General features: G+C 29.8%; 2 protein-coding genes across 3 annotated transcripts; one reads left to right on the top strand and one right to left on the bottom strand.

Annotated features, from left to right (window-relative positions):
• The first annotated feature begins 2,434 nt into the window (after window positions 1-2,434).
• On the top strand, window positions 2,435-11,180 carry LOC145758280 (X-linked interleukin-1 receptor accessory protein-like 2). Its single transcript, XM_082572501.1, has 16 exons — window positions 2,435-2,583; window positions 2,679-2,780; window positions 3,180-3,334; window positions 3,629-3,772; window positions 4,491-4,647; window positions 4,904-5,043; window positions 5,236-5,341; window positions 6,035-6,186; window positions 6,635-6,735; window positions 7,054-7,143; window positions 7,268-7,506; window positions 7,990-8,151; window positions 8,639-8,745; window positions 8,873-8,998; window positions 9,511-9,733; window positions 10,268-11,180. The coding sequence occupies exons 2-16, from the start codon at window positions 2,711-2,713 to the stop codon at window positions 10,321-10,323; spliced, it is 2,028 nt and encodes a 675-aa protein (XP_082428627.1). The 5' UTR covers window positions 2,435-2,583; window positions 2,679-2,710; the 3' UTR covers window positions 10,324-11,180.
• Window positions 11,181-11,452: 272 nt separating this feature from the next.
• LOC145749713 (uncharacterized) lies at window positions 11,453-17,576 on the bottom strand. 2 transcript variants are annotated; one of them, XM_082565555.1, is made up of 10 exons: window positions 17,400-17,576; window positions 17,066-17,191; window positions 14,549-14,682; window positions 14,393-14,438; window positions 14,167-14,238; window positions 13,950-14,020; window positions 13,256-13,331; window positions 12,727-12,789; window positions 12,505-12,574; window positions 11,453-11,988 (listed from the first exon to the last, which is right to left on the bottom strand). In XM_082565555.1, exons 1-10 carry the CDS (start codon window positions 17,511-17,513, stop codon window positions 11,906-11,908), a joined length of 855 nt encoding a protein of 284 aa, XP_082421681.1. In that variant the 5' UTR covers window positions 17,514-17,576; the 3' UTR covers window positions 11,453-11,905. The 2 variants fall into 2 exon arrangements, with proteins under 2 accessions (XP_082421681.1, XP_082421689.1); XM_082565563.1 differs by lacking the exons at window positions 17,066-17,191; window positions 17,400-17,576 and adding an exon at window positions 15,057-15,231.
• Between the last annotated feature and the right edge of the window lie 1,639 nt (window positions 17,577-19,215).

Here is a 19,215-nt window from a genome sequence, read left to right as displayed (position 1 = left end):
ATAGGAAATAGGTAAATTTAAGTGGGTTTGCCTACCTGCAGAACCGCGTATGTTTGTTTGTTTTCAGCAAAAGTTGTTGTGTTCAACTAGTTGTTGTGTTTCATCCAAGTGTAGGCTAGTTTGTACAGGTAGGTTTTTAAAATTGAATTGCTCAAAAATTTCCATCGGAAATGCTGTAGTCATTTTATCCGGAGTTTTGCTTTAAAAGGGTTGATTTATTAACTGTTTTCAGTTACGTTTTATGACGCTTGTTTTCATTAGCCTGCTTTTGCACGTACGACCTTCACATTAATTTAATATTATGTAAGACATTAAACGATTTTGGATTAAGTTTGCTGGTTAGCCTTGTGAGTAACTAAACGGGAGTTTAAACGTAAACAATCTAATATTATTATATTGGAAAAAGACATCAGTTGTTATTAAGTTGAATGTAATATAAAAAAAAGATTTTATGTTTTGATATTAAAAAACCACAAGAAAAACTGAGGAATTTTCGACGAATGTAAAAATTATGGTACTTTTATATTTAAATTTTACTGCAGAAAGTAAAGTTTTAAACATAGTCAGTATTGTATTTATGTGTGAGCGTACTTATATTAAATGTGGAAAATCCTGTTCTTATTTATCACGAATTTTAAAGATTTGCATCTTTATTTGAAGTACGCCCTTAAGCCCTCGGGTTCGTAGGTAACGTGGTCATATAGGAATTTGTCAAAACTGTGCTAGCTTTGTTCTTTTAATAAAATAGGATTTAAACTTCATAATCCTGAAAAATATTTTTTAATTAAATTAAGTAGGTATCAAAGTTCTATTATAAAGACTAATGTACAACATAACGTAAAAAAAATGATTTCAAGAATTGTTTTCTTTTTGTATTTTTTTTGTGGTGAAGAGTTAAATAGAAAGAAATTATAAAGAGAAGTGTTAGAGCTATCCCTTATCGCCGGACTAGGGTACAAGTAGTGTAGCGTTAGTGCGGTTCGAACCACAAACCTTTCGGCTTGTAAATATAAATTCAATAACCATTAGGCCACATTTTTGTTTTTACCACGTTTAGCGTTATTTCTGATTACAATTAACAACAACCTTTTTTATAGAAATAAAATTCGTGATTAAAGCACACGTAAAACGTGAGGACAAACTAAAATATACAATTCTTTTAAAAGCGTCTGTATTTAAATGTGTTAGTTTATGTCGGGGTGGCGCTTGGATTTTTGGTCTGACAAATACCTATCACGACTGTCTGTCAGGCTTTCAAATATTTCCCCTTTTTGAAATATTTTACGTTTTTCCGATATTTTATTGTCAAATTTTTTGGCTGTGTGGGTTAATTATTTATTAACGTACCTTGTAATTGTTGACCTTAATTTCAAGGATAACAAAAACATTTAAATTGTGGGGAAGTAAATTTCCTAAACACACAGGAAATCGTATTCGATATTTTTAGATAATCACTCTAATTACTAGGTTTAACTTCTTGTAAGGCCAGCGCTTACTTAGCCAAAAACATTTTAATTGAGCATAATCACTTCGCGCTGAATCATTGAAAGCAGTTGTGATATTCGAATATTCGACTTCAACAACAGAAAGAGTAAATGCCTATTTGACGTCATAATATTCAATTAATCAAATATCTTGTTAGCGCCAGGCAGGATGCATGCCTGTAGTTTTATTGTAGTAATACATATACGTTAACGACATACATTTTGCCCAGTATTCTTTATTTTCAGCATATCGTGTAACTCTCGGAGTATTACAAGCTATGTAGCAGGTAAAAAAGCTTTTTTTCAAAGAATTTAGTATAGGAATTTAGTATAATGTAATAAGAAATACTGGTAACTCTGGACAGGTTATTTAAACATTTACTTACATTTTTTAAATCAGCCCTTTTAAAATTTATTTACTTTAATTTGTTTTAAATGGAACATTAAGTTAACAAACGAACAAGTGCAGAATAAGACAGTTAAACTTGTAAATAACCCTTTTCTACTTTAATTGGGGACTTACTAAGTAAGAATTTAATGAAAAAAATAATATAATAAACTGCACCGTTTATCTAATTTGAATACCAGACTTAGACCATTTAAGTATATTTCGGGGTAGTAATACCAAAACGAAGCGCTTAAACTATGTTAATAATAAGGTAAACTCAAGCAAATGTGTACCGTTTAGCTATTATTTCGCGCAAGTATGTAGAATGACATCACATTTTAGACATGGTTCGACGGCACGGCATTGTGAGCAGATTTACGTTCTTTTTTTCGCCAGGCATTCTAGCTGTTTAAAACCATGGTCTTGGTTTTAAACCACGACGGCAAAGGTTCATGTAAAGCGCATAATAATAATCGTGATTAACTAAGGCTGCGCTAGGCCGGAGGGCATGCAAAACTAGCCTGCGTTAAATAGCAGTAGAACAACTGAAGCACGGTTGGAACTAAATCGAAACATTTCTAGGCAAAACGACTGGTAGATCTAAAACGTGCAGACTCTGTGTAGAAACCAGATTTGTTACCTAATATAAACACCATGTATTAGGATTTTATTCATGTATATGTCTGATTATCAGTCAGTTATACAATAATAGTAAGTAAACTAAACTATCGAAGTTTCAGAAGTTTGAATTTTGAAGTAAGACTCAATATTAATACTGATTGTTTAAACCTATTTATTATTTTTAGGTTGATTTTTGATATAACCTTGTTTATTGAAAATGAAACTGATTGTATTTGTAGTTTTTTCACTATTTCAACTAGCACAACAAAGTTCAGTAGTACAAAAAGGTAAGAAATACATTTTATTATTACACTACAGTTATATATTATGCCTTCCACTTGTAGTCGTTTTTTTACATTTTTATTGAATATTATAAGGTTTATATTCGATTTTAAGTAGGCTTAATAATAAATAAACAACAAAAATATTTCATCGAACAAACAACTGTATGAAACCGCTTTTTTATGGAACAGTTATTATGGAATTTCTTGTTTACTCTTTTAACATTTTAAGCGGAACGTTAAAATTACCATATTGACCGATTAACATTTTCAATAATATAAATACTCGATAACTTAATTTTTCACTAGAAAACAATATCTAATTTTCGTTTTTGAATTGTACTTTTTCAAATTAGTGCAAGTAGGCTACAACGTTAAATATTTTTTTATTATTTTAATTTTTAGGTGGTAATACGAGTCAATGTGAAAGTGGATCTATTAACGAGTTAGCCTATTTTGGTTGGCCTTTCAAAATTGATTTTTACGAATATTTATATCAGATTTTTGACAATGTTTATAGTGATTACAGCGAATATGATTATTACGACAAAGATGTCATGGTTAGTAATTTAAGTTAGTTAATGTATTTGTTAAAAATAAGTTGATTGTTTTATAAAGTAACTACCTATAGATTTCGCAAAATTGGTTAGGCTCTTTTACATATTATTTTAGTAATTATAAAGTAAACAGTGTAGTATTTATGCTTTTTTAAGACTTAAATCACCTTATAACAACTTTTTTGTTGTTTTAAAAATACAATACTTCCATTTACATTCAATTTAAGTAATTACCAAGTTACTTGGCCTACGTGATTTTCTTATCCGACAAAATATATTATTTTTTGCATCTTTTAGATTTCGATTATAGACCAGAAAAGCAACAAGGTGTTATTCAATCAAACGTTTATTTTTAACGAGATTGAGGGTTTGTATTATTATTTTAAGCAAGATCTGCAACCTGGCGACTCTCTGAACTATCTTGTCAACTATAAAATATTGGTGAGCAACAGTTTTGAGAAAAGTTCGCGGTATACACTTGTTGACTTTATTTTAAAATAGCAATACCAATGTTTTTGGTTCAGTTAACCTCAATCTAAATGTAGTTACAAGTTAGCAAGCGTTTTTTTTCTCTGCATTGTTTAACAAAAAAACAAGGTTTGCGTTTCTTCGACAAAAAAACAAGGTTTGCGTTTCTTCGATTATCAAAAACGAATACTATAGGTTTTACAACTTTTAAAAACTATTTAAAAATTTTTATAAAAAAAAAACGAAAAGAAAGCAAAAAAAAATTTAAAGGTATTGAACCCAGTTGATCGCAGCAGTCGCAGTGGCTCCAATTACCGCTTTTTCTTACTTTGCAAACCGGATTACATTAATTAAGGTGTAAAGCAGTATTGTTATAGATTATTAAATTCACTTTATGACAATTTCCCTTTCCTTGTAAATTCCAAAACAATACCTTACCTTCAACTTTTAGGGAATGCTCGTTAGGTTCATCAATCTATATATAAGTAGCTTGTCGTTTCTTTGCTGCATTTCGAAATGCAAAATTTCAGTTTTAAGGCTGCTAAAAGCCATGACAAGTTTGAGTATTTATTTAAAATAGACCATTTTTTCAGAAAAACTACATTTTACAACAGTTTTAAAATTGTAAATTCTCTAAAAACGTTTCTAGCATTTATGTATGTTTCTAATAATAGTTAAATGTTGTTTGTAGTTGAATGAAAGTACAAGTAAGTGCTACGATGTCAACCTGCACCTTAATATGTCACATCTTCCGGCTCTTACATGTGAGCAGGCCTTAGCAAGAGACACTCACTTATTACTTAACCCCAAAGGTGATATATCGCAAAGAAAGCATTGGAAATGTAACAGTAAGTATATCAAAGTTTAGTGCTTTAGGTTCGAATAGGTTTAATTTGTTTCTAACGACATACCATGTGACGAATTTATAAATAACATTTACTTGTTTTAAGCTCTGTAATCCATTGCTACAGGCCCTTTAACAATAACATATAAAGTACATTACTATATAAATCGTGTTAAGGCTAGTATAAGTAAAGCAGGCTTATAATGTATAAATATAAATAGATTTACCTAATACAATAACCAATTGTGTTTTTTCTTTAGCTCCTTACCTTGACCCCAGCAAAAACCAAGAACAGGTTCATCACATCGATAAAAATCACACATATACGTCACAGTGGTTAAAGAATTGTGCACCAATAATTAACAATGACACCAGCTCATTCCAGTATTCGGATGACTCGGTAAGAATGTGATTTTAAAAGTAGGAGTTGTTTTGATTTAGTTCATGATAAATTACTTTGCGTCTTGTGTCCTCTAATTAATGGACAATTTATTTAAATACTTGAACCGAAATATAATGGTTTTAGGTTTAATTGGGTTTTGGTGTTGAATACTATCTTCACAACTCACTAATAAACATTTAAAATTCTTAGTTGATTATACCAAGAACGGCACATCATCACCCAGGTGTATATTCGTGTAAGATTACCTACAAAGGAATGACTCGCTTTATTGTGCACCAGAATTTCTGCATTGTTCGTAAGTGCAAAACTATTTACTAAAATCTAACATTAACCGGTAGCGTGGTGTAGTGGTAAAAAGACTTGCTACACAACATGAGGTCATGGGTTCAATCCCCACTGCTCTCATGCTGTAGTGCTGTTGAGTAGGCGCTAAAAGAGGTATCAATTTCTGATGAGCTCGCACTTAATCAGCAGCATAATTATCGGGCATTTATAATCTATAATATCCCAAACTGCCACAGCCAACTTGAGACTGGGTTGGGTTAACGGTTGTTACTCTATGTTTAGGTCGCGCATTCGACGTTCCCACATCAAGGAGAAAGATATATACAAAAAAAATTGGGCAATATTGCAAAATAGTCTTAAAATAAGGCCAGCGCGTTTAATTCGATTTAAAATATTTTAAGGCTGGAAGTGGGTAGAAATTAAAAACCAAATTCTTCTATTTTTAAAATAAAAATTGACAACGTTTTTCGACATTATGTAATTTCTTGTCGGATGTATTAACTATTTGTGCACGCACATACCTACGAATTATAAAGGCTTTAGGAATTGTCTTACCAAAGTGGGTATTAAACCTAGGATTAGGTTATAGTGAATATATATATTTACAAAAAAACACTTAACTCAAGTGTGGTTTGGCATATCATAATTTGCCTAAATCTAAAATGTGTTTATTTTCTGTCGAACAATTTGATATTTTTTGCAGCTCAACAACGTAAGGATTCCCAACTAACCCTTAAATGTTACAAGGACGTTTATTTGACCCAGTTCGGTAACGATTTAAACCTGGAATGTACTGGCACGGGAGTGGATGGAGTCGGCAAGCATGAGCTTACAGTTGTATGGAGTAAACAAAAGGTAAATTGTGTTTAAAAATAAATATAAACGTAATAATTTAAATTTAGAAAGTGTTTAAATTTAAATCTTAATAGCTAAAGCGATTTTATTTAAATATGTCTAAAAGAAATTTAAAAAATTTAAACTTAAAAAGCTTCTTTTTTGGTACGTCAATAAAATATATTTTTAAGTCCTTAAACAAATTGTAATAGTATATTGAACAACTAAAAATTAGTGGATTTTCTACCGTTGCGGTGCGAAAAATATTTTCTGTGTTGTTGTTCACGTGGTATAATTCAAGGTTCAGTGAAGCCGGAGTCACTTAAAATGCGTGCACAAAGCAAACTAAAACAAACACCCTGATCCCATTTATACCGCACCAAAATAAAAAAAAAAAATAAAAATTTAAAAAAAAAATTAAAAAAAAAAAATTATGACATTTTTTTAAATTTAAATTTAATTTTTGCAGCAAGATAAAGATAACGGGACGCTGCAATGCTCTAATCAAATTGCATACTCGATTACGAAAAGCACAAAAAACGACAGAGCCGAATGCTTTTTTAATTTCACGTGAGTCACCCTTGAAATATGTTGATTGTTATTCACGTGCTAACTTGTAAACCAGTTCTTTGTTTCCCTTTAAATATTTACCAGTTCTTTGTTTCCCTTTAAATATTTACCGCATTTTTTTTCGTTTTAAAAAATTAAATGAAGCTCAAACTTTTATGCTTGAAGTTTTTTTACATGATTAATATTTGTTTAAACTATATTTGATACACTTCTAGCTATAAGTTTAAATATAGAATTTACTTCATGTTTTGATATTGATATATAAAACAAAATGGTATTTTACCTAAATAGAAATTACAATGGCTACTTGATTTATAGAATTACTCCTGATTGCTTATACGAAGTAAAAAGCCTTGAAGAGTTAAACCAGATTGAAACCAAAAAAATAAAAGTTTATTTAACCATAAAGTAAGTAGAAACTCTATTACAACAAAGTTTTATATATTATTTTGGATGACTAACTAACATTTTATTTTTAAATTAAAAAAATTAATTTTTTTTTTAATTTCTTTGATGATTTTTTTTCCTTTAGAAATGTAACTAAATCAGACCTTGGTTTCTATACTGTAACACTACATCATGGGAAAGACAGCGTTCTTGCCAATATCACAATTTCATCCGACATGGTGCCTAGCCTCTTCAAAAACGCCAGGGGTATAGGAATTGCCGTTGGCATTTTTATTTTCCTTTTGCTCATCCTTGCCGCCTTTATATGGAATAGAGTTTATGTCATAGTTCATTATAAAAGAATTTTTGGGCAACCCATACAAGGTAATTTACGGCTGACATAATTTAGGCATTTTTGACATGCTTGAAAACCGTTTTTTCTTACAAAATATGTAAATTTTTACAGACTGAATTAAGTTTTTTATAACACGTATTTTGTTTTCGTTGAATTGTTTATCTAACAATTCGTGTTTCAAGATTTATATTTTTGTATCCATCATATGATTATTTGCTAGGAAATAAAAACAATAATTTATCATAAATTAGTGCCCTAAATTGTACAAGGTATATATGATTGATTTTATTATCAATCAAATGCGTTGTATACACATATATGGCCTAACTTGAAATGCCGCCTTATGTCAAAAGTTATAAACGCAACTGAAAGAATGGCATAGTTTACAGACTGTTTCTAAGTATGTGGTTTTCCGAGTGTCTTACCATTTCAATTCTCTTTCCCGTGGTAAAATTTCATTTAATCTCTTGCCCCGCAATCTAATACATTAAACCACATTTTTACTCGATCAGATGTAAAGAGTTACGGCGCGTTCATCTCCTATAACTTCTCAACGACCAGCGATAAATTTTCACAACAAATAGCACGTGACTCGGTGATCACCACCCGTGACGTGTTGGAGGGGTTAGGGTACAAGGTTTTTGACGAACACCATGATGCCTTTGATAACGCACGTGAGTTTAGATTTACAAGTTTTCATATAAACTATTACAAAATAATTAGGGCAGTTTAATATGTTCGCCATAAATTTGTATCGAAAGTGTAATGTTGTCGTAAAAAAGTTTTGCTTTACTATATGGGGTATTTTGTTCAATTCCCTCTGCTCACTTGGTGTAGTGCCTTGGAGAAAAGCCTTAAAAACAGTACAATCTGTTATAAACCATTCGGCAGTTTTTTTAGCGGGAAATTAAAATTAATAATATTTCAACCAAATCAGCCCGAGTTAGGGTGTTTATTTTGGCTGTAATGTCGAGATTAAAAAAAATAGTTTGTTGTACTGTCTGATGTTTTTTGATGTTTTACTGTATACTGTCTTAGTACCATTGTGGTTTTTATGTGGTTACCTTAAATGCTTTCAATTATAAAAGATTCGTAACAAACCATGGTATAGTGAATTTTGATTCCAAATATGTGTATTCATTTAAAAAATTTCTTTTTTAGTTCGTGCCGAAAATGCGATAAATTCCATGCAACAGTGTCACCGCGTGGTTATTATTTTAACATCAGAATATATAAAGGATAGGTGGAGTGTATTTAAATTACAAAAGGTAAAAAAAAAACATTTTGAAGTTATCTAATTTTATTTAAAAATATTTTTTCCAGAATTATTTTAAAATATTTTTACTGTTAGTTTTCAATGGTAAAAATAATTTAAAAATGTTTATTTTTTTATAGAGTTTTCAGTCTATGATCGAATCAAAATCAAAAATAATTTTTGTTCTTGTTCCTGGAATACAAGAATATATTAAACAACATTCCTCTCATAATTCTATTTGTAAATTAGTCAGTAGAGCAATTAAGGTAAATATTAGAGAAATTTGTAATAAGCATTTTAAAAATAAAAACATTTTTTGGTGTATAAAAAGATTATTAAATTAATTTTAAAAAAAAGAAAAACAAAAAAATGCCTTTTTGCCCATTTTCAAAACGGTTTATTTTTTAGATTTTTTTTTGTATATATCTTTATCCTCGATGTGGGAAAGTCAATGCGTGACTTAAACATAGAGTAACATCAGTTACCCCGGCCCAGTCTTCGAGTTGCCTGTGGCAGTTTGGGATATTATAGATTATAATTGCCCGGTAATTATGCTGCTGATTACGTGCTGGCTCAGCAGAAGTTCATACCGTTTATAGCGCCTTACTCAAGGGCGCTACAGCATGATATCAGTCGGGATTAAACCCACGACCTCATGTGTGGTGTAACAAGTGTTCTTACCACTACACCACGCTACCGGTCAATTTAAATAGTAGAGTTAAAAAACTGCAAACGGAAAAAAAAAGAATAACTAAATCATATCATTTTTTATTTATAGCTGAACTATAGCGTAAAATGGTCAGATCAAAAAAACTTTAATTTAAAACGATTTCAACTTGAAATGGAATACGCGATGCCCAAGTTAAAATCACAGAAATTTAAAAGACCCAAATCAACTTCATCTTCTTTATATTCCCAACAATCGGGAGTTTATACAAATGGTGTACAAAGAACGTTAAGCAATGAAACTAACTTAACCGATTTGGGATCACCGTCACCGAGTAAGTAAAGTATTTTATTTAAAGAAAAACAAAGTTTTACAATTTATATTTTTAGTCTTAATCAAAAATATATATCCCCACCCTCCCCTCTCCAAGAATAAAGAAGCTTTATTTATTGATAAATCTAAAATAAGTCAATAATTGCAAATTTTTGTTTTAAAAATAGCTATTTGCAAGAAAGCCGCTTTTAATAGCCTAACAGTTGTTGTTTCTAACCCAGTCTTGAGTTGTTTTCGTCATTATTGGATATTAACGTCCATTTGTTATTTCCCTAATCTGCCAATTTGCATAGTCATAAGCTAGCGCTGTTTGCCCTTTATGACAAGGAAAAATGGAAATTGAATCTGGGACCTTATGTTATGATGCCCCAAGCCATAAGTTTTGGTTATGCTACGAGCCTTTGTTAACTGCCTATAGCCCGGTTAAAACCAATATTTTTGCCACCACTAAGTTAAATCAGTAAAAAAAGATTTCTTATAGATTTATATATTAATATTGGTTTGTAAATATTTTTTCTATTTTTTCAACTTTTAGGGTCCACAGGTGATTTAACGTTTTCAGCTTTTACGGCCGAAAGCGAAATCGTATAACACACAACGAAGTACGAGTTAATTCGAAGTGGTGAATTCCTGATGAGCATATAAGCATACCATATTTGCAATCATGCGAAAATCGAGTGTTAGACCAATCCGTGTTAAAATCTTATTTTCCTACTGTATACTTGTCAAAAAAAACATAAAAAAACAAGAGTTACTTTTAAAAATTGGGATCCCGTTTAAAATAAAAACTTGATGTTTTTTTTGACATTACGGAGAGTAGTTACACTTCAAAATACTACAATAGGTTTTTTGTTTTCCTTTAAAACAATGTAAGTTTTGTTTTGTTCGTAGGCTATTTGAGGTGAACCCGACGCTCTAGGTGATAAATTAAACCAGTCTTCCGTAATATAATCGGTTTACTTCATATTACAAAAACAGCTTAAACAGTACCGCTTACACTGAAATTTATTCGTTTAAGAATTTTTGGAAAATTTCGAAGCCCTTTATTTTAATACGAGGCTTGAGTTTTGTATGAATAAGTTGTAAAATAGTTCATTTGTGGTGCGATTTTTGTTGTACACTTCATTTTAGTTGGTACATAGGGTGTTTTTTTCATCAATTTGTCGAAAACATTGCTAGTAATGTTAAATTTCGACAGGATATCGTTTCTTACTTATCTTTCGGGCTACCAAAACATTAAACTCATTACCTCTACTTTATTAAAAACAAGTTTTATTATTGATATCAAAACTGTGTGGTTAATTTGACTTTTTTTCTTGTTTCAGTAAGATTTTAAGTCTATAATTTGTTTAAACCTAATCGTGTTCATGTTTTTGTGATCGCGATTTAATAACAATACATAAAGTACTTTAATAGTAAAGGAAATTATTAAATTTCTAATGGAATAAACTGTTTTTTAACTTACCATTTTTACACTATAGATCTTAAATCTTTTGTAAAATACTAGAGTAACAGTTAAGTTAAACTTCTCTTATCTAGTATCATTCGTAGAGTATAAATAACTACCGGTCTATAAGACGTAAAGTTACCATAGTTGCGTATTAATATTTTCGTAATTTCCGGTACGAAAAGGCTTACGTATTGACCCAAGTAAGAGTTGACGGGCACTGTTTTAAACTTTACCTACACAGCTAAGTAAAAAAACAAATTCACCAAAAAATTCATTATATAATCTATTTACAACAGCGGTAACTTAGTAATCTTAATAAAATAGTGACACACTGTCTTCTGGAATTAGTCATTGCAGATTATAAGAATATGTTATACAGTAGTATACAGCAGCCAAAAAAAAAACAGTTAAAGTCCAGGATAATATTATAAAAAGAAGGCGTATTTAAAATAATACTTTGAAAAGGAGAATTAAAAAATTAAAAGCATTTCTTTTATAATAGAAAACAATCTGTTCGTACAAGAGTGAAAAAAAAACACTTGGTTGCTAGGAATTAGATAGGACGCTGCTAATATACAAAAGAATCTGCTACATTCGAGACCATGTGATTACAAAAGCATGCTAAAAAGTGCCACAATTTAAAAATGGGTAAGCACTCAATGTTGGGGTAAATTCTTTGCTGTACTGATGAAATGGGAGGCTCCTGATTTGGGGTAACTGCATTTACATTTCTTGGAGTTCTTTTAAATGCTCCTCCATATCACGCTTGGCCTGTTCTACATCATCTTTGGCTTTTTCTAAATCGACTGTAAATAAAATTAGATTTTAGAAGATGCCAAAAGTTTGGTTAAAAATTGATATAGCCATAGTTAAAATTAAATAAAAATCTTGACGTAGTTTATAGAGTATAGCATGCATTTTTTTAAATCTTGTGTATCATTAAGATATAGTTTTAAAAATGTAAAAGATGTTATAAAGTTTTAAAGAGAAATATTTTTGAGTATTTGTTTTTATATGTAGCAAGCAATAGAAATGTTAAAAAAGTTTACTGAAGGTCTTGAAGTTGTTGAATCAAATGATTGTGCTCCATTTTAAGATCATAAAGTTCATCTTTATTGAACATTAAAGAATAGAAAGAAAAAAAGAAGTAAGAAAAAAGGTTAAAAGAAATTATAGTTTAACTTCTCTTGTCAAAGAAAACTTGGAAAAAAATAAATTAGCTTGTTAAAAAAAAAAAAATAAATAAATTGTTCTTTATTTGTCTGCACATGAAATTTAAGATTTTAGTTTGAGGAAGTTTTGAAGAATCGAAAAAAACTCACTTTCAAGTTTGTTGTTACTACTAGTCACTCGAGCCAAATCCTGCTCTGCTTCACATCTAGCTGTCTCAGACTGAAAGAAAAACAATAAAATATTTTTATTATTTACAATTCTTTTTCGCACAAAAATTTAGGTATTGTAAATTTAAATGAAGACAGTTTCAGTGCTTTTAAGTTTACCTCAAAAGTATACAGTTTAAAATAAGTAAAAAAATATATTCTTACCTCGCGCAGCTCTAATGTTAGTCTTTCAATCTTTGTTTCAAAGTTTTCTTCTTTAGTTGCAAACTACAAATTTAAATAAAAAAAAAATATTAAAGCATTGATAAACTGTATCTTAAAACAAAAAGAGTGAAAAATTATTTTTAAAAGAAAAAAGAAAAGTTTATAGAAAGAAAAGAAACTGAAAATAAAATAGAAAAACCTCTTCAAACTTTAAGGATTGAAGTTTAAAGCAGTTAAGAGCATCGCGAAGATGACTTTTTGTATCCTTGTGTTGACTTTAAAAAAGAAATTCATAAAAGAAGTTAAAAAAGAAAGGAAAATGTTTTTACAAGTAACAGAATATAGCAGAAAATTTTTAAGTTTTATCCACAAAAAGTGTTACAATATTTAACATGCAAAACAGACAGTGACAAAAAAAATATCACTAGCCAGCCCTTAAAATGTTTTAAAATTTTCAATGAAAAAACCTTTATATAAAAAGGAATTAGTTTAGAAACATGTGCAAATGTAATTGTACAACACTACATACTTGTGATTCCATAGCTTCGTATGATTTCAATGCACTATTCATATCTTTTCCGTCGTTTAGAAGTTCATTGACTTTACTGTATGAAACATGCATAAAATCATGCTTAGCGATAACAACATAGTCTTGACATAAGCATACACTACATGCCTTGACAAAGTGGTACTTGCAGGGTGTGCAATATTTAAACAAAATTATTTTTTTAAGAATTTAAAGAAAAAAATATAGGAATACATAGTTGTTTGTACTTATAAAAAATATGGTTATACTTATATTTTTTTCTTTTTTAATACTATTTATTAATTTTTACCTAACTATTTTAGATCTGTTTCTTACTTTTAGATCTTCCAGTTTTCTACACGTTAACTTTTTCAAACTAACATTTTTACTTTGTCTATACTTGCAGATTTTAGCTGTTTAATAAGTAACAATAAACTTTCAACTTTATTTAAACTAAGCAAGTTTTTTTAAATAACTTCTGAGCATAAAAAAATCTATTTGCTTTAAACTAGCTACCATTTGTATACGATTTTATTGTATTTTGAAAGTTAATAATTTCCTATCAACTTTCCTTTGACATAAAATTGGTATTTGCTATTTAAATAAGCTACCTAAGCCTGTTTAACATACACTAAACTTTAACGCAACTACACAAAAACCTAATAATTATTTTATAAACTTAATTTAATAAAATTACCATTCAGCATCCTCAGCTCGTTTTTCTGCTCTTTCAAGTTGAGTGTCAACCAAAACAAGTCTTCTTGCAACCTGGAAAACGAATTTTCTTATTTTAAATTTGTCATTTAATAATAAAAAAGGGGCAAAAGAAAAAGAAATATGTGCGAAATATTTTAATTATCCCAGTTTAAAAGACTTTTGAATTATAGTGATATATTTTTAAATTTCATGTTTACCTCTTCATATTTTTTGTCTGCTTCTTCAGCAATAATTCGAGCCTCTTTCAGTTCAACCTCTTTCATATCAGACTAAAAATAAAAAAAAAATTATTAAAATAGAAAAATTACAAATATCTTTTACAGTGTACAAGTCAATTAGTAATCATATAACATGTAGTGAAGTAATGAGATATATTAAAATTTTTAACAGTTTAGTTACTATAAATGTTTTTTTTAGCAGTACCTTATCACTTGCAGATTGTTCAATTGATTCTAAATGTTTAAGAGCTCTAAAAATTAAAAATAAATTATTTTAAAGAAATGGTATAAATGCAAGTTAAATTAATAAATAGAAAACTTTAGAATTTATAAATTGGTTTAATGTAAATTTTAAGGGGACCTTTCATTTTCATCTTTTTGTTGCATGGCTTCAGTCAGTTGTGCCTTAACTGTATCCAATTTACTTTCAGCCCTGTCCAAATCATCTTCAAGTAATTGGAATTTTCGAGTTAAACTGTTATTTTTTTCCTCCGCCTAATAACAAAAATAAAAAAAATTAAATAATTAAAAACTTAGTTTTTAATGGTTTGTTAATGTGTGTAAAGTATTGTGTCATATTTTTAGTCTTTTAAAAATTAATATTTTAAAAACTTTAAACTGGATTTTTTCTTTAGTTTATATAAGTTGGTTGGAAAATACAAGAATACAAAAACTATATAAAAAAACAAAAACAAATAAGAAAATATCTTTATTGATAGTTAACTCTATACAGCTATATAAGTTGTATTAAAAAACTTTTACAAGGCACCAAATTAAAATAGTTTTTGAAGTTGAGTTTCTGGTTAAGTTACAATTAATTCCAACAATAAATTCTAAATTTCCCATTTTCTTGTTTTATGATAACTTACTAGCTGAAGTTCATTTTTTAAACCAGTTATTTTGTCTTTTAAATCGTCTATTAGTTCTTCTTTTTCTTCATTTTCTGCTTTTAAGGTGGCAATTTTCTTTTTAATAGTCTCCATGTTTTTAAATGCAGTTATTTATTTCAAATATCTATTACCTAACAATCTTTAAAATATTTTACAACGTCAAAAAAACAAAATATTCGGATTCTGATTGTTTTCGTGTTTTCTTACTTTTACTTAAACGTGAAACTTTAGATATTAGTAAAAAACTACTAGGAATTTTAAGTAAATTAAAAACGATAATACTTTACTTCAAATTACTGGACTCTGGTCTGGTAGTTAATAGATAACTAATCTAACATCTAACATGCTGTAAACTAACGGTTATACCGGTATATGTAGGTATCAATAACGACTCATCCATACAAAAATCCTACACATTACGTCACAGCAAAAACTCGTTCAACCATAACTGAATGATGTCACAGAAATGCGCATCGCAACTGATAACTAATATGTCCCAGAAACAATATACGCTATAAACATTTTCTATCTTTTTGTAGCACCTATTTATATTCCTAAAGCAACTAGTAACAGACTTGCGACAGGCAGTTAAGCAATAAGTTGGAAATTATCAGTGGCAACACAGCCCAGGGCGTGCCGAGAAAGTCACGTGACTGTAACTCGAGTGGAACGAGTGTTTAAGCGAATAGGAGAAAAGAAAACTGAGAGTTTTTTTTGAAAAGCTGGCCTAACTTACAGGTGCTTTTAAAATACTGCATGCTTCAATACCAAAAATTTAACCTAACCCTTCTTTTAAATGAATAAATTTTAGAGTCAAATCTTTTTACCGCCAAAACACATACGTCATTTTAGGTGTTAAAATCGAATTAGCCTGCTAATACTTTCGCACTTTTCTAAGGTTCAAAAGAAATTTAGACAAAGAATTGTTTAATACAAAAAAAACGTACTAAAAAACGAGCGCGCTTTAAAACGGAAGCTACAATGGCCCTGTTCCAAAAAATATTTGATAATAATATGACGTTATCTCTTTAAAACTTACGACCTAAAATGATGTCACACGAAACGTAAAGACTAACACGACCATATTACAAAATATCTACGCGATAGAATTTATATTTACGATGGTATTTATAGAAAATATTAGACACTGCTTGTAAAATAAGAGGCCTTGTAAAGCTGGTCATTAATTATCCATTTTTTAATCTAAAGTGCTAATTATCGCAATCCTTAGCTCGTACCACTGTCTGAATTCTTGCATGACGTACACAGGCTCTTAAAATGTAACGGTAGAAGCTGTATATCGTATGCTAAGAGCTTATGCCTGCCTTCGGGGCATGCTATACAGAAGATTTATGATAAGTTCCGTGGTAATACGTGATTTGCCGAAAAGTTCATTGCATAGTTTTAAATGAATGTCACAAGAGACGAAAGACCGCAAGAACCCAACCGGCACTTACATGCCCTTACGTAACTTCTACTCGTTTATTGTTTAGATGTACATGGTATACCTATCTTATGGATACAAACATCATTTGCAAACAAAAAGTTAAAAGTTGCGATCTTAAAATCTAAAAGCCTTACCTAAGTAAATGCCTATTGCTATTTTTTGCTTTAAATTAAAGTTTTAAAAAAATACACTTTACAGTCATAAAAAAATTCATTGCACTTCATTGGCTGTGTTAACCTATCTTCTTGCTACTTTAATTAATTAACAACTTCAAATACTGATTTGCAAATTAGGTTAAGTAAATACGATAAAAGAGTGATACAATATTAAAACCAAGTCATTTTATTAACCAACCAATTTATAACTAATTTATTGGCCAGCCAAAGTGTTTAAAAATTTGAAATAAATGTGTATTTTACAAATTGTTTTAGCAGTTAGCTATAATTTTATCTATAATGTAATGCACCGTGGAACTGTGAGTCCATAAAGAGGATTACGCTGTTGCCACCAAAAAAATAATGAATGAAAAAGCAGTTTTTACCTCATCTTTTGCCTGGAGAGCTTCATTACATTTCTGTTTTTCCTCATCCAAAGCATTGATTTTATCGTCGAGAGCACAATTGGCAATTTCCAATTGCTGTTCAAGGGTTCTAATTATCTCATCTGCCTAAAAATATTACAAAAAAAATAAATATACAGAACAATAACAAACCCAAATCGTAATATGCTATACATGGCTTTTTTTTAAATATCTATTTATTTTTAATAGCATACAACTTTAATTCGAGTAATTATAGAATTGGATTGTATTTTAAGTTTGGTTTATAAATTATATAAATTGCCAAGCAATGTTATAGGTAGTTTATTAATTTTACCTCATGCTTTTCATGTTTTAATGTCTTGACTTCAGCTTGTAGCCCTTCACTTTTTTCCTCTGCATTTTCATATTTGTTTCTAAGTTCTTGCATCTTCTTTTTTATGCTTTCCATTTTGAGTTTTGGGTTTGTAGCAAATTAACACGAAATTAACACCTATGTTTTTACCTTTACTAAATAAAATATCATAAATTATTATTTTATAAATATAAAACTTCATTTAAATACGTAACGTATCCTTTATATTACTTCCGCAGTGCCGGCATTGAAATGTGATTCAAAAACCACTGACTGGCTGTCTATGCAGATTTGGGAGATACGATAACAAAACTTAAACGGATTTTGGTACAAGATTAAAACTAAATTCTAGACTTCAAAAATCGTTTATTTTTTTCGATATTTGGTGCGATTAGAATGTTTGTCTAACACAAACAAGTACTGTTTCTAATAACGCGCAGCGTCTAACAATTTCGATGTGGTAATTGCGTCTACTGTTTGTTCTGCTAGCACTCAATTCATTTTCAAATGGTTTTAGTTCTACTTAGAGCCTGTAAAGCAGCAGGAAAGCAATTGATGACGCTAGACAACACGAATATCCGTTATATTTTACATTGATTTATTTTATAACGTAGCAGCTTTACAACTAGGACCATAAACAAACTTGCAATAAACACTCTCTATAGCGCAATATCACCACGAGTTATTTTTCAACGGATTTTATTTTTATTTACAAAGCCACTCTAGTTGAAAGATTTAAATTCTCTAGTTGAAAGAAATTTTATTTTAAAAACAATCAATTTTCTTTTGTCCATTGTGTCTGCTAAACAACAATCAGAACTTATATTAATAAGGGTTAGCACGATTTGCCTATTGTACTGAATTTTTGCCGTGCCCTATAAAACAGGCAGCTTCTGACTATATAAGGCAAACGGCGAATGAAGGTGGTCGTTATTCTAAAAGTCACGGATGACTGCTTCGCCGTAAAAGAAAATCGGCGGCGATGTTTTGACGAGCTCTGACGTCACGCACATTTTTTAGAGAAACGAGCGCTTAGAAGTGTTGGGTTTCGTCCTTATAAGGCGCGCCGCCGACTCTGATTTGCTATCGCGATTTCAAAAGGAAAAAGTTCACATTTTTGTTCCAGCCAAGTTTCCTGTACGACATCGAAACTTTTTTATTTATTTGGTCATATCATCACGTAATTGAAATCGGTGCATACATTCCAATGACGTATGATAATAACGTGTTATTAAAAATGTTAATTAATCAGTTAACATAATGACTCAAACTGTCAGCATTTAAAGATTAAACTTTGTATTCTGAATACTGAGTTCTAATGACGTCACGCAGTATCTAATAAAACTTTATTTTACTAAATTAAAAGTCATCTAGCGTTTTATTACAGCACAAAATTCACCCCATAAATGTAAATTGGTAAGTGGCAAACAATAAATAATTTGAAGGGGCGGTTGATTGTTTAAAGTTTATTTATACAAGATAACCCAGGGCATCTAAATACCAAAACACACACTACATAACTTAACTGTTGCGTGGGCTAATAAATATGTTATGGATTTCAATAGAATATCTTGTAAGTATTTTTAATAGGCTATTACGTATGGAATGTCTATAAAAGTTTCATAATCAAATATGTAAAAGTAGAACTGTAGTTTAAATTTAGGAGTAGGTAATAAAATTATTTAAGTACGTGAAATTATTCCTTAACATATTTTTAGTCTGTGCATAAAGTTATATTCGTTATTTAAGTAATTTTTTTATATTTCGTTACAATAATTTGCAACCATGTTTCCGGTAG

The sequence above is a fragment of the Corella eumyota genome, chromosome 1 (assembly GCF_963082875.1).
Source record: "Corella eumyota chromosome 1, kaCorEumy4.1, whole genome shotgun sequence".
NCBI lineage: Eukaryota > Metazoa > Chordata > Ascidiacea > Phlebobranchia > Corellidae > Corella > Corella eumyota.
The sequence above is the reverse complement of the archived record's forward strand: the minus strand, read 5'-3'. Positions and strand labels throughout refer to the sequence as shown.